General features: G+C 42.6%; 1 protein-coding gene across 1 annotated transcript; it reads right to left on the bottom strand.

The window, feature by feature from the left end:
• Window positions 1-7,259: 7,259 nt before the first annotated feature.
• ubtd1b (ubiquitin domain containing 1b) lies at window positions 7,260-14,685 on the bottom strand. The gene is given in 5 exon segments (XM_029135043.3): window positions 7,260-10,143; window positions 10,368-10,479; window positions 10,481-10,523; window positions 10,623-10,850; window positions 13,979-14,685. Coding segments are annotated over 5 exon segments (735 nt in total). The 5' UTR covers window positions 14,061-14,685; the 3' UTR covers window positions 7,260-9,873.
• Window positions 14,686-14,987: the final 302 nt, after the last annotated feature.

The raw sequence follows: 14,987 nt of genomic DNA, 5'->3' as shown, positions 1-14,987 counted from the left end.
TGCGACGCGTGCAGTCGTTTGAAGATGTAACACGTGACGTGAGATGCATTATGTTAATCAACGTTTTTACATGTATAAACAGCAGTACTGAAGCAAATATGAAAGACGTATATGACTTTCTTTGTTGGTTGATCTGACTTTATTTTGTTTTTAGTATCAATAAAGGTTCTAAGCTTCTTCTGTCCATCACCTTTGTTTGCTTCCAAACCCTGACAAACTGATTCCTGTAAAGTAGCTGGGTTGACTGCTCGCCCCCTACAGGCCGAAGCTTAACATTGACCTTTTGACCTCTACCTCCCAAATCGCAAAGAATCATCACCGCTGGACATGAATTCAAGTGCATCAAGGCATGTCCCAGCAATCAGGGGCTCACATTAATACATTAATGTGTATGAAACCCAATCTGAGCTTGGGGAGAATGCAGGCTGTGTTACTGTGTTTGGTAATGAATTGAATAGAGTCAGAACAGCCCCCATGAGCAGTTCCAGCTGGATAATTACTGTGGAGTAATTTTTTCCTCTTCCACATCTAGACGAGAGACGGATGTGGTGCGATGAAAGAGTGGGTTGAACCAGACAATGAGAGGAAGGACTAGATCACGGCAGACGAGCAGCCGGTCTTTAAAAAGGACAACGAAACGATTCTCCATGTTGAGCTCAAAATGGTGACCTTTAAAAGTTGCTTCTGGTTCTATTTGGATAAAACGCTCCCGAACAATGTGTGGCACTGTAGTTTGTCAGAGCTGCAGCTGTGTGATGTGGCATTCTTTGGCCATGACGCCGCGATGACCTTGATTAATGTCCGTTGTCGTGTGTTTGCATGGTTACCAGCGGAAACACATGGCAACAAGATGCCACCGCTTCACTCCGCACAATTATGGCCGTCGGCCTTGTGTGGCAGAACTCCATTCTGCGACATCACATTTCATGTGTCTTTCACTTTTGAACACACGCCTCTATTTAAGAGTAAGTCATCGTTATTCACCTTATACTCGTTGGCATTGGGCAAAATTACTTGAAGTGCTGTGATTCACTTGATTCACCTGAATGCATCACAGATCAAGCAGCCACCTTGACCTGAACACAGACGGACCTGTTAAATATAGTTAGTTATGCATTTACATCAGTTAGCATATGCTAGCGATAGCAGTGTTGCACAGCCAAGCCAACACACAAAAAGCTAAAAAACTAACTTAACTTCTTTTGTTCAAAGTCTGATTTCACCAACACTTTCATGGCAGCGCTGTAGTTCCAGCGTGGTTCACAAACAAGCAGACAGTTTTTGTGGGACGGCTGATTCCACCGTCGACCGTCGTCAAGCAGCGGGCCTCCGCTCAAGATATGATTATGTAAAGTCTGAATATACAGACGTACTGCTCTAATCACAGATGGAGGACGTGCTGTGTGTGATGGTTGTCATTAGAGCAATGCATCATTTTTAGTGGTTGACATGTTTACTGCTGCTTGGGTCACAGACTTTTCTTTCTCATTCTCTTCTTTTTTCTTACTTCGATTCCTTTGACTCTCTCTCTCTGTATCTTCCAAAGTCTCTCTCCTCCCAGCTGAAGAAAACCAAGGCATATACTGTAGGAATGGGCTGATGGCTCACTGTTTCATCTTGGTCTCACATTACCGCCCAGACTGAACCTCACTGACCCAGCCACACACACACACACACACACACACACACACACACACACACACACACACACACACACACACACACACACACACACACACACACACACACACACACACACACTGGTATTTGTCATCGTGCCCGTATTTTGATGCCCCGGGTCTCCAGGGTAACTGGTGCAAACAGCAGGATGGAAAGATGGAAAGCTGTCCTGTAAGCACGGTGGTGGTTTCGCTGCAGTTAAACTGGAGTTTATGCGACCACATTTGCAGTTTCTGATCCTCTATACGCTGCAACGTGGGGAAAACCAAATGCCTTGTTGGCTCTCGGCTCTCTTCTCCGACTGTTAAGGCCACTGACAGGTTAATTCATTAATACTGTACAAGGAGGTTAAATCTGTTACAGTAAAGCAATTTCCTAAAGGTTTAGAGACTCATGACTTTCCAATCTAAGGTTATTTCCAGAAGCCATATCAATAAGGGGTCCTAAATCATTATTAAGAATGCTGTTGATTGGTGCAGATGTCAGAGATGGAAAATATTCAACTTCCACAGTATTTCTGTATGTAGTGTAGTTACAACATCACTCTTAGATTAATTCATTCCACCTGGTTGACAACTTGGACATTTGCTGCTCTTCATCTGTGTTTTTCCAACGCTCATGATGTGGTGGACCCTGGAAAACCCCAAGTGCCACAGAGGCCGAGCAGCTCTTCCTCTGAAGTCTACGCTGGCTCACATTACATCATTGCTTCATCAACGCTCAGGTTTATACATGCAATGTACTTGTATGTATAATCTTGGTCATGCTGAATTGTAATTCCGTGTTTGAATAAACAAGAGCAACTCCGCAGATAATTCTGTGGGTAGAAAATAGAACAAACGACAGTAATAAATTCTCTGAGCAGCAACAACAATGACATGACATGAATTAGAGACGTGCAGCGGCCATTAAAAATGAGAAAAACACACATTAGCTTGGTGGTTGCTTTGTTGGGAATGTGTGTTTGAGCAGTTGTGGGTCAGAATTACCAGGAGTCATACTAATTTGACAACATAATGACAAATAAGGTTGTTGCTGTTATAAGATTATACCATCATGTATCGTCTAACTTCTCCTGCTTAAAGCTAAGCGTGTAAAGCTAGCATTAGCTTTTAGCTCTCCCTTTGAGTCAGTTTCTTAGGAACTGGTTATTGCTATAGTTAAGCAACGCACATGTGTCAAGTTCCGTATTCTGAGCGTTTAACGTGTGTGGACACACATTAAATAAACATCAGACTTCATCTGGTTTCATGATTTAATCTTTAGCTTTGTATAAAATGATTGCATGAATGAATCGGGCTACGACTTTCGGAAAGTAGATCTGCTCATGGCTGAAAAGATTAGTTCTGTGATGCAAACGTGGCACCGAGAGCTGCCCTCGCGACCCCTCCTCCATCCCACCTCCCGCTTCCTGCCGAGCCCACACCACCACAGGCCCCCGGGGCACCTTGTGTGGCACGTAATCCCCCCCCACACGCCCACTCTCTTCGTCTTACCCCACGTCCACCGTGACCGACTGTATGGTGCCTAATTTCACTTAATGTCTCATCTCGGGGCCTGTGATCACTTTAAATGACCACAACAATGGGTCATTTTTAGCCCTCAACTAGGAAACCTGCTTTGTCCCCTTAGCAGCTCAACCGGTTTGATGAAGAGGCGGTGGAGGTGGCCCGGGTGGAGTTCAGCATGATCCAGACTGTCTCCCGTCAGGATAAGTGCACCTTAAAACATTTATTGCCATGCAGCCCCTCCCGACCAGGACGTGGAGGAACAAGAAAGATAAACAGAGATCCCAGCTTGTTCCAGGGCTCACACACGAACACACATATGGAGCTGGTTCACACAGAGTGGGCTGGTTTTAAAGAATCATAACAGATATAGGACATACAAAAACTTCCACAATGGCTATATTTGCTCTTGTTCTTGTTGTTTTGTGTGTTTAATTATTAGTTGCTGACGATTGATACGAGGGTTTGCAGCACGGAGGCTTAGAATAAAGCATTTGACAAATAGTAGCTGCCAAATCAAACAGTAGAAGTGGAAAAGTGTGATTATGATCATATTTATGATGACCGTTTGCTTCACTCGCTCTCGTCTGTCGTAGCAGAACCGAAGCACTGGAAAACAGGAAAATGCAGGCAGCTCAAAGTATGGAGACACTTATGCTGTAGCAAGTAAAGCACAGGCAGGCCCTAATAAATAACTGAGCAGTGGGACATGCAGCGTGCTGTATCTGGACTGACGTGGGATCAGTTTTCATGGCACAGCTTTGCTGGTGTGCAGACGTTTGGTTCCAAGGACTGAGCGGCTCCATTTCTGTTCAAAGCCACTTTCCTCTGACTGTCCGTTCTGATGGTGATGGAGCCTCGGGGGTTAAACCATATGCAGATAAAGTGTAATTATGGAGTATGTGCTGCTTAACGGGGGTTACACAGGTTCTGACCTTGACGTTAGCATCCAGGCACGTTTTCACACTGTAACTAACTTACTTCATGACCAGACAAACCACAGCAACAGAATCCATCATCTTTTTATCGTGTCGATCTGGTAGAACAATAGACCAGTGGTACTTATGCCATATTAAGAGTGTATGTGTGTGTGTGTGTGTGTGTGGGTGTGTGTGTGTGTAGCTTCTTCCTAGTATTCTTTCTTGTGTCTGTAATAACGTTTACAAATAATGTAACATTTTATAAGAGAAAAACCAGCTATTTTACAGACCACACTGAAATTTGTGGCTTCCTGGAAACGATGACGAGAAGATGCTTCCGTGCGTAGGTAGTAATTCAGTTTAAGTTCTGCACGGCCTGCTACAGCTGTGCCTGCTGTAGTAGGATCATTAGCTCACAGTGGCTAAAACTAAACAAATGTAAGCCATCGAAAGCGTCTGTTCGCACAGGAGGAAAGGATTCTCATTTGCAGCGTTCGTTTCACCTTCCCTGCATTTTTGTTCAGACTCGTACGCTTCTCATCAGAGATTAACTTCACTGACCTCCAAGTGACTGCTACACGCTACCCAAGTTTCCGTGGGAAAATCTGCCCTCATATCGGTGTCTAAGTCCTTGAAGGCCACCAGGAGATTCGCCTAAGCTAACGTCTGGTACAGTGAACGCCCCGAGAGAGCTGCTGATTAGAAGCGAGCTCCCAGCGAGGGATCTGATTGGCTGCCGGGAAATGAGGAGAGGATCTGAGTTTGCTTCTGTATCGATCTGGTGATGGGCCGTCCTCTGGGTGGAAGGACTGAATGGAGCATCAGGTGTCCTGCTCTCTGGATTGGCTGGTACACAGCCTACGAGGTCAAGTCCAGACACACAGCAAACCTGTAGTAATTTGCACATTGATTGTTTATTTAACCCATTCAACTTAAACTTAAATTGTGTTCTTCTAACTTCAGGTTGAGTGGGAGCTCAACACTCATATCACTTTAGCACTACACTTATATATATATATATATATATATATATATATATATATATATATATATATACACACACATTTATATATATACACATACAAAATATTTTATATATTATGTACTATTATAAAAGATTTTTTACTACACGGTTGATTACTAACACACGCTCATAAACACCTCGAACTGGTCTCATCTGGTACTTCAGCACCTTGTGGCTATTGTGACGTGGCGAGTCAGGCCATGGGGTGACCAGGTTTAGTTACGGTAAAAGGTATTAGGCTCCTCACGTAAACACCGCAGCATTAGCTGAAGTGTAGGTGTGAGCCAGGTGAGGGTTGGGTAAGTGGATGAAAGCGGCCGTCTAGGGATTAGTTTAAAGCCTCCATAGCTAGCCCTACAAGCTGATGATCACACACACGCACACACACACACACACACACACACACACACACACACACACACACACGCACGCACCGATCACCAGCTGAGAGGATTTCACTCCTTCATCTATTCTGGTTCTAGGCCTCTGTTGCTCAGAGAGCCCACACGTCTTTCATAAACATCCCCATGACTCATGAGTGACCTCCAGTTCCTGTAAATCGGGGGAGCGGATTATTGTGGGTTTGCAAACACTGAGCAAACATTACATGTGCGAGTTTCGCTATTGGGAAAAATGGTGGGCAAAGAGTTCCAGCAGCTGTGAAAAAGACCAATAAATGGGAAACAATCTTGTGTTCCCAGTAAATACACCATTAACATATACTGGCGTGTCTGAATCGAATCTGTTAACTGCAACCGAGACTTTCCCTTTTGTTGTCATTCCCAACATTATTTTAAAAAGTTGTCAGACTCTTTTATAACAAACTCACCACGATGCATTTACTTCAGTGTGATGTGTGATCTGTGTTGAAGTGGTCATGGCTGCTTTTCAGTGTGACACAAAGTGAGGCGGCATCTCTTCACCCAGCTGTGACAGCTACTGGAAAACAATGGCACGCTGCATCTGCTGAATTTCTGAGTTAAACAGAACGTCTAAAAATCTGCTTTAATGCTTTAAATCAAGATTTGTGCCAGAAATGTAAACAAAAATTAAAAAAAACCCTCCTGATTAAAGGGAAATTATTCTCAGCGTTCAAGGAGTGACTGGAGGCCGCACTGGATTCTTCTCAGAATCCCTGGGAGAAGTGGCTCCGGCTCCTTTAGCGTCAGCTTCAGCAGGGTAAGGCCGTGTTCAGCAGATGCTGTAATTACAGCCTGCATGAGGCTGGAACGTCGTAGCGCGTATGTCCAGTCCAATCAGTGGACGGTTCCATTTGCAGATTCAGGGTCAGATTTGGATTCGCCATTTTCCATCATACTGCACCAGAATATCCCTTCACTCTAGCTGATGTGCGGTTGCAACTTTCACATTTGTTTAATATGACAAAATGGGTTATTTTGAGTCAGACAAAGTGCTTAAACCTCCCAACAGTCAGTCACAACAGGCCTTTTCGGTTTCTTCTAATATACTGCCTGAAATCAACTGAGACAGTGTTGAACCCTTTAAACATGGGGTCATACTGGGACCATCGGGGGGTTTGAAACGAGCCTGATGGCCGACTGACCACAAGCGTCGTTCCCTGCGAAATTCCACCATTAATGGGGGCTTTTTCCAGGCCCAGAGCCCCGCGGTCCCCCAGAGGCTCAGGCTTAACTGTATCTGCAGAGAGAGAGAGACAGACAGAGGCAGAGCAGCACTGCTTGGCAGTTTTATTTTGCATGTAGTGACAGACGATGACTTTTAGAGAGTGCCACCTACTGATAATCCAAAGCCGTGGAGAGAAGATTCCAGAAGAAAATGTCCCATTACGTTCCAACCCAGTTTGTTTTGTAGGAGGCTGCAGGGAAATACAAGGCAGGAAAAGCAGTAGGCCAGAAAAACACCAGCACTCATGGCCATAGAAGTCACAAAGCTCATATGTGCAGAAAACTACCCTGTTCAGTCTCTGGTTTGAGTGGGGTGAAATGCATGTTGGGCAATGTAGGAAGCGTTACTGTTTCAGCTCACCTTCGGCTCATCTATGAGCAGTCCACGGTTCCCATCAAGATCAGAGCGCCATCTAGTGGTAATGATAAACTGGGACGTTGGCGCATTATTTGGCCATTTCAAACAAAATCAAGTTGATGGTTTGTTTTCAACAGTTAGATTTTATTTATTCAACAGTTTAAAAAGGTGATTTACAACAAAATGAGCAAATAACACGTAAGAAAATAATTCTGACTGGCTCTTTCTCTTTTTCAATACAATGTTTTTGTACTCAAACATTTGAAAATCATCTGTAGACACTTAGAAAGGGGCATTATTGCAGTATCTTCTGGGAGTTCTGTTCCTACAGGAGACTTAATGTTTAAAGCGTTATAGACAAATTTCTGGGCTATTATGGCTTTTACTATATATCCAGCACAATAAACAACCTTTTTGCACTTTAATTACATAAGTGCATCATGAACATGATGTTATGTCATCAAAGAGACATTTACATGGATTTAAATGACTGCAAACAAACATGAGTCATGTTTATTAAAAATGGGATTCAATTGTATTTGCAGTATTTCTATGGAAAGAAAAAGAGAAGTGATCATGCCTTGATCATCCCAGTTTATCCCAGTTAATAAACTGCTGTACAACTACAAATTTATCTACTTTAATGAACACCTTCAATTCAATTCCTTATGAATATAAATGTTTTCGAACTGAACCATTTTAGAGTTCACATAATTTTTCACAGTAGCAATAAAGATTTGTGGAAAATAAATGTCACAGAATTAAAAAGGCAGAATATCCGTTTTAGCTACTTTCTTATAGGAAATCAATGTAACATTGTAACACACTGATGTTTAATCAGATTGTTTTACAGATTTAAGCTTCTCATTGTGGCTTTGGGCAAAAACATACGTAAACAGTAAATAATATACAGCAACTGTGAGTGAGTAAGCAAATTATTAATAAATGAATTGCTTTTGAACAACATTAGAGGGCTCCTCTGTCTGAGGCCACACAGGTTTTTTAAGCCCTTTGAGATTTATTACACTTAAGCTGGTGCAATGAACATTAGTTTAAAGACGAAGTAACCCTTGAATGCACTGTGATATATGAGGAGTGGTCTGACAATACTTGGAGCTGGTAGTGCATTAAATCTAGGCCTATTGTATTGCACATACAAAGAAGATGGGTTTTCAAGTGTCAAGAAATATTGTCAAAGAGAAGCGACAAAAATGGACGGTCACTATGGTTCCATTTCATTGTGTCACAGACGATAGTAATTTAGGTGCAACAGGAACAGTGAATAAAAACCGCACTGAGTTGTGTACTAGAAATCTCAACTGCCTCAACATTAGCCAAATAAGCTATTTAGGGATGCAAGATGAGAAAACGTGATCGACAGTCCAGAAATGTAACTGATGAGATTCTAAACTATATCTAACCCGTTTTGTTTTCTATCTAAGAGGTTAATGGGCTGCAAAACAACAAAAACAAACAGAGGTGCCTTTGTACGGCTAAATCAATAGAGAAGCCATTAGTGGTTAGAGAAAAACATTTTCTTTTGCTATATTTTACTCTTATAGAAAAACAAATGACGTATAATGTAAACAGGACATTAGTGCGGTCAGATCCAATAAGGATCCACCCACAACACTGCAGTTTTTCAGCTCACCATTTTGGTTCACTGCTCGATGTGGCCTGCTCCTGACGACTCTCACCAAAGTCCAGCTAGAAAACTACGAAGCAGCTCAGTCGATTAAAAGTGAGCTGCTAAAAGTGACGGAACACTAGATTTACATTCATTTGGTGATGAACATAAGCAACTGCACTGATTATGTAGTTGGTGATTCTGCCCCCTTTTTAGTTAAGGATCCAAAAGGCGGTCCATATATGTAGCACTTGGTAGCTGTGACTAGAACACCAAAGAAACAGTCTAGTCTCTGTGAGCTACAATAACTATATGTTAAATACATATTCCTTAAACTCAAAACATGTTCATCTGCAATATTTATATAATCATTAAATAAGGCAGCATTTTGATAGCTTTGATTGATCTAAAGGTTTCTGAATTTAAAAAACAAAAACAAGACAAAACGCTCAGCCTAGAAATAAACTTGCATGATTTCTGGTTTCATCTTGCAGAAGGCACACAAACTACCACAAAAGTATAGAAATAATTCTCAAATGTGCAAAAAAGCTCAGTTTACATTATTTCCTCGATAAATGAAATGGAGAACAAATATTGAGTGTCTCATTCCTTCTGCCGTTCCCTCCTCCAAACACCTTCCCATCCTGCTTTGCAGAGGAGCAAACGCTGTGGTGCAGAGTCTGTGGGAATCCAAATAAAAATGTGCTTTGGAACCAACACAATCACCTCCGCTCCGCATGTCTTCCATTGGCACGTGACGTGAGTGTCAATGAAAGGTCAGAAGCAGAATCTCTGCATGTGCAGCACAACGTGGTTGAATGAGGCTGGAGTCAGTCCAGTTCTTATCACATGTGGTTCAAGAGGATGTCCAGAGTTAGTGTGGTGTTTGGATTCACGTTAAAAACCCAGCAGAGTCAAAAAAAAAAAAAAACCAAAACAAAACATCAACCATCAACGTGTGGTTGACGAAACAAAGCAGCACGTTACAGTTTAGAGATCTATATCTCCAAATTTAAACTCTTTCTCAAAATTTATCCAGCATTAGGAGGCATCTGTGGTGCTTTAGTGTGTGCCACCCACTGACGAGCTTAACATTGTCCCATTTTCCCCTTATTTAGACACAGGTGAGGAGGAAGTGGTGGTGGGCGATGGCTTTGGGGCTTCGAGGGCCTGTGGGTTGACAATGACTTGGATAACGAAGTCCTTCTGGATTTTTGTGTCCTGCAGGCGCGTCTTGTCCGTGAGCAGCTTGCCAGAGAAGAACCAGCGCTGGTGGGCAGCATCTATGTCTTCCTGGGCCTGGAGGTGCTTCTTGAGCTGCCCGATAGAGTCAGCCATGCTGGCACTGAGGCGCAGGTCCTTACCCGTGGACAGACGTACCTACAGGAAATCAGGAAAATGAGGGGTCACACAAAGGCTTCATTCATTGGACATGAATCATGTTCACATGTTTACTTCATGTGTCCTTGGGCAACATTAAACCCCAGGTTTTAAGGCATAATAAATCACCTCAGTGCAAAGCATGCATTCTCGCATGCCATCAGATTATAGTTGACAAGCTGTGCAGTAAATAAAACAACTACTCGACAAACTCGTCTTAGTACCTTCAGCTGGAATTCCTTTTTGGGTGCTACAGGTGGTTCAGGGCTGTCACTGGGGTCCTCATCACTGCGCTCTGAGATGAGGTTAACGGGGGGAGCCAGGCAGTAGACGGGGCTGGTAGCGATTCCCGAGTTCATCGTAACATTCTGTGAGAGTACCTGGAGAAAGGTGTTGAGAAGAAGTTACTCGTGGATTTCCTGCTGTTTTACACACACGATATGTGGATGACATGTGTATAACGTGTTTTGAGTCCTCACCATGTGGTAATGTGATGCTAGCTCCATCCACTATAGCCTGGGCCAGCTCGTGGTCGTTACACTCAAGGGCCACAGTGGCAGCTTTCAGGGCATCCCAGATCTCCTTACGGCCCTCAAAAGCCGGCGCTGTGTCCCAGAACTCATCCCGCTTGCTCCGGAGCTGGCCCTCTGTCATCGGATAGTCGCTCTTCCATTTGGGACGATCTTTCTTCAGTGGCTCGTTACGTCCTGTGATGAAAAGGAAAAGCAAAGAAAGAAATGTTTATCTACTTATAAGTTACTGACAGACATAAGCAAAGCAAACACCCTGCAAGCCCTGCGCTACATATCTGCAGGGTAATATACCATACGAAAAGGTCCTCTTCAGAGTGTGTGTGTGTAACCTAAAGGTCTGGTTCACCTCAACAAAGTGACTCACGCGAACTGTATCTAGCGAACATACTAAATAAGCTGGACACCTAGTAGTGGTCTAAAACCGTTATCTACAGAACCAAAATCTGTATAAACATAAAATTTATGCAATCTGTTTCCATGATTTCAGAGCATAGATCTGATTATTGATGAACATAGTTTTTATATAAATGATGTCCTGTGATTTTCAATTCTCAACAACAATAAACAAAAGGTAGCATTGGTGAGAAATGCTGGCTGTCACCAGAGATGGCGGACATCCTACCCCACCCCACTACGTCATCTGAATCTAAAATTAGAAGGTCATTCACAGTTTGCAATATGCATGAAGCATGTGTAGCCTATATCGGTCTATGTAACCTTATATACCTGAGGGTCATATACTCAAAGCCCTTTCAGCAAAACAACAACACACCTGACGGACTTCATCCGAATATTGTACCTGCTACTACACATAGTAATTACTTTTCTGCAGCCAGTCTACACATTAATCTTCTCACAGGTCCCTTCCAGTATTAAACACAACGCTTAGGTTTATGTTCACAAATGCCTGAGAGGCAGAGTCGCCACTCAATGAATGGTGGCGTGATGAGAAATGTAGATGAGTATCATGGAGACGGCACACAGCGGAGAGGTAGACTTTCTTACAAACAAATTATTTATAGTGTGGGTGGCTAAGGCCAACGTGAAGGGGTGTAGGATTAGCATCTGGAGAGGAGCAAGCCCCAAGTGAAGCAGGGGGCGTTCCTGAATACCTCTTAGCAGACATACGCCATTATCTAAAGGGGTTGTGGCAGCCTCAAAGTGCTTCCATTTGACCCTGTGGCCACAATGTATCTACAGACGAGACAATGTATTAAGTGAATTATAGCCAAGCTGGTTTCTCATTCAAGTTTTCCCATCTTTAGCTTATGGGGCTGAAGGGCTACTGTGACTGACCAATACGTCAGCTAAACTGCATTGAGTATGCATAAATACTCACGCAATTACTCTTTTTAAATGTCCATGTCCAAAATAGGCTCAGGGTATTTTTTGCCCATGGTTTCATCTATGGTGGATGATTATTAAACCGGCAGTCATTTCTCTCGGAGATGCATTTACTGCATCGATAGCTAGTAGTGGCAACTCAAACTGCTTATCTGTTAGGCACACATTCAGTCAGCATGGTATCTCCTACTCTGAGGGGCTTCAACGTCACAGCATTGGCAGATATGACACAACTAAGAAGTTTGCATTCTGACACAATTTCTCATGAAAGAGAGATCATTGCTGCACTATGGATCCAATGGGGAGGAAGTGATTCAATGAATGCATCTATTACAGTTTAAGCAAAAATGTTTTCCACTGTAATCATAAAAGCAGGTGTCACACAATGATGCTACAGTAAAGCCTACATTATTAATAAAAGTATGCAAAATGTGTCACACAAGAGCGGGAGACAAAATGTTGGGCTGCCCTCTCCGTGCCGTCCCACAACAGATGTAGGCAGCTTTGACAACAACTCTACAAAAAGACCGGCAACCAGTAGGTTATGTAGGCCCTATAAAGATATTTAACAAGCACTCATGTTCCCTGTCATCAAGTAAATAATAAATGTGGGGTGTTTTCTGTGTTCCTCTAAAAAAGCAGACAGTAATGAACGTGGAACACAAAACACAAAAGGGATGAAAGAAAGTTCATGCATCTTTGTGTCTTTGTGTTATACTTTCGCCACAAAAGGTGCATTTATTTAAAGCTATTCTACTGAAATGTAAACGACCTCTTCCTCTCTAGCAGATGTCTGTCTGCATTAGTGTGTAGAGAAACAGAAGTTGAAGGATCCAGTCAGTGAGGAAGCAGGACATGTCGTGACTCGTTCTTTCCAATCAAAACCCGCTCCAGTCTATTGATTCTAACAATAACAGGACATTACCACCACTATCCAGCGTGGCATGCACAACAAGGACACATTACTGGGAAGGTCACCTTCTGTACAGTATTACAGTATGCTTGTTCTGGGATACATTCCAAGTTTCAACGGGGAAAGGAAACTTCTTTTCCTCATATGAAGCTGGAATCAATCACAGAAAAAGTCCTTTCTCTTTGATATAAACTGGCGACTGTTTGTGCTTGAAAAAGACAAACGTTCCATTAGTAAGACACAGAGGGGACGGAACCTGCATCCAAATGAATAACAGACACTTAAATTCCTAAACAGTGACTAATAACATTTCATGTTCTGGATATGCTCAGTGACTATAACTACATAAATTTTATTCAAAAAGCTAACCTGAGTAAACTTAAAATTTAAGTATTGTTTAGGTTTATCATTCTAAATTATGTCAATACCTTTATATTAAGTTTACTGTTGGAGTGTTCCTCAATGTTTTCTACCATTGCATATCACCTAATACAGCATTTACTTCTCAAAGGCGTCATGTTCAAAATAACACACATAAGGTTTAAAAAGACAAGTGTGAAATAGCTGAACATGGCTTTTGGTCAGTGTTTATCTTTAGAAGAATCTATAACTTCTGGGAATAAAAATAGAATTAAAATCAATTTCCAGGATATCAGTAAGTTTAACAATCAGCATAACCTTCTCCTCCTGTTTGGTCTTTATCAGTATTTACAGTATATTGCGACCAGGAAGATTCTCAAAAGGAATAGAAATGACCAAAATCAATTATGTGTAAGGATGTGCAATCCATTTTGAATGTAACTCCCTTCACGGATAAACAGACAATGACTTCCCACAGTAATGTAGCTTTGATCAACAGGTGTTAGAAAAACACAATCCCTGTTAGGGCTGATCGGTTCAAGTAACTAGAGAACTATCAAATCCTATATGCCTTAACTTCATGTAATATGCATCACATGTGTGTATTAGTGGCTTTTTAAAAGTTAGAATTTGTACAACTCGGCGAAACGACGTATAGAGTTAGGCAACCATCCACTGGACTCACCTCCTCTTCCACCATTCCTGGACGAGCCTCGGCTTTGTGTGTCCTCCAAACCTTGCCAGTATCTCCCCATACATCCTCCCATGGTTTGCGGACAACACGGAGGAAGGTGGTGAACTTGTTAGGTCAGATGAGCTGGACGGGTGCCGGGTCCAGCGTTGCAAGCCTGACAGATCATTCGTGACCGCGAAGTGGGAATCGCTTGAATGTTTAATAGCTCTGAACTGATCGATTGTGGCTTAACGTGCCTTTTACCTCTTTAAGTATCGGTGCAGTTCGCACCGAACCTAACAGCAAATAGTTTGACGGCAACACGCCGCTAGATTAGATAAAGAGGTAATAACGCTGTGGGAGCTAGTTGCCGGTTAACTTGGGTTGCTTGTGATTCTTGTTGAATCGGTCCTCACAACGCGCCGCTTCCTCGCTAAACAAGCTAACACTAACAGGGCCAGACACCTAGCTAACACTTACCACAATATCACTAAACCTAAACTTCCGCGCACTCCGCGGTCATTTTCCCTGGAAGTTGAGTTGCGTCCAAATGCGTTGAGTGGTTACATCCCCCGACAGACTTAAGAATACAGCTTTAACCCCACAACGCCGTCTTGGGCGTTTTGCGTTTAAATCCCCCAAACGTTTTTACTTCCCTCTTGGCTGGTAAAAGGTGACTAGCTACGGAGCTAGCGCCTCCGAACTTTTTTTACGCATGCGCACAACCAGGCAGGCAGGTGTTAGGTTCCCTTACGCCAGGACGAAAACTCCTCTTAAGGATGAGTTTTAAACTGCGGCGTTACATTGCTAGTATATACACCAACTGTGCTTTTATTTGATTTATAATATTTGACATTACACAGAATATTTGACTTTTCACTGTTAATAGCCCGTGTTGAATAGTAATTTCCGGTTAAGGTAAATGGTTGCTGATCGAATAATTGTGGAATTCGGACATCACTTAAAGGCAACACAGACATCCAAAAGGATGCCGTTTTTATTTTAACCTTCAGGAAAAGTT

Source organism: Betta splendens, chromosome 19, assembly GCF_900634795.4.
Source record: "Betta splendens chromosome 19, fBetSpl5.4, whole genome shotgun sequence".
Taxonomy (NCBI): Eukaryota; Metazoa; Chordata; class Actinopteri; order Anabantiformes; family Osphronemidae; genus Betta; species Betta splendens.
The sequence above is the reverse complement of the archived record's forward strand: the minus strand, read 5'-3'. Positions and strand labels throughout refer to the sequence as shown.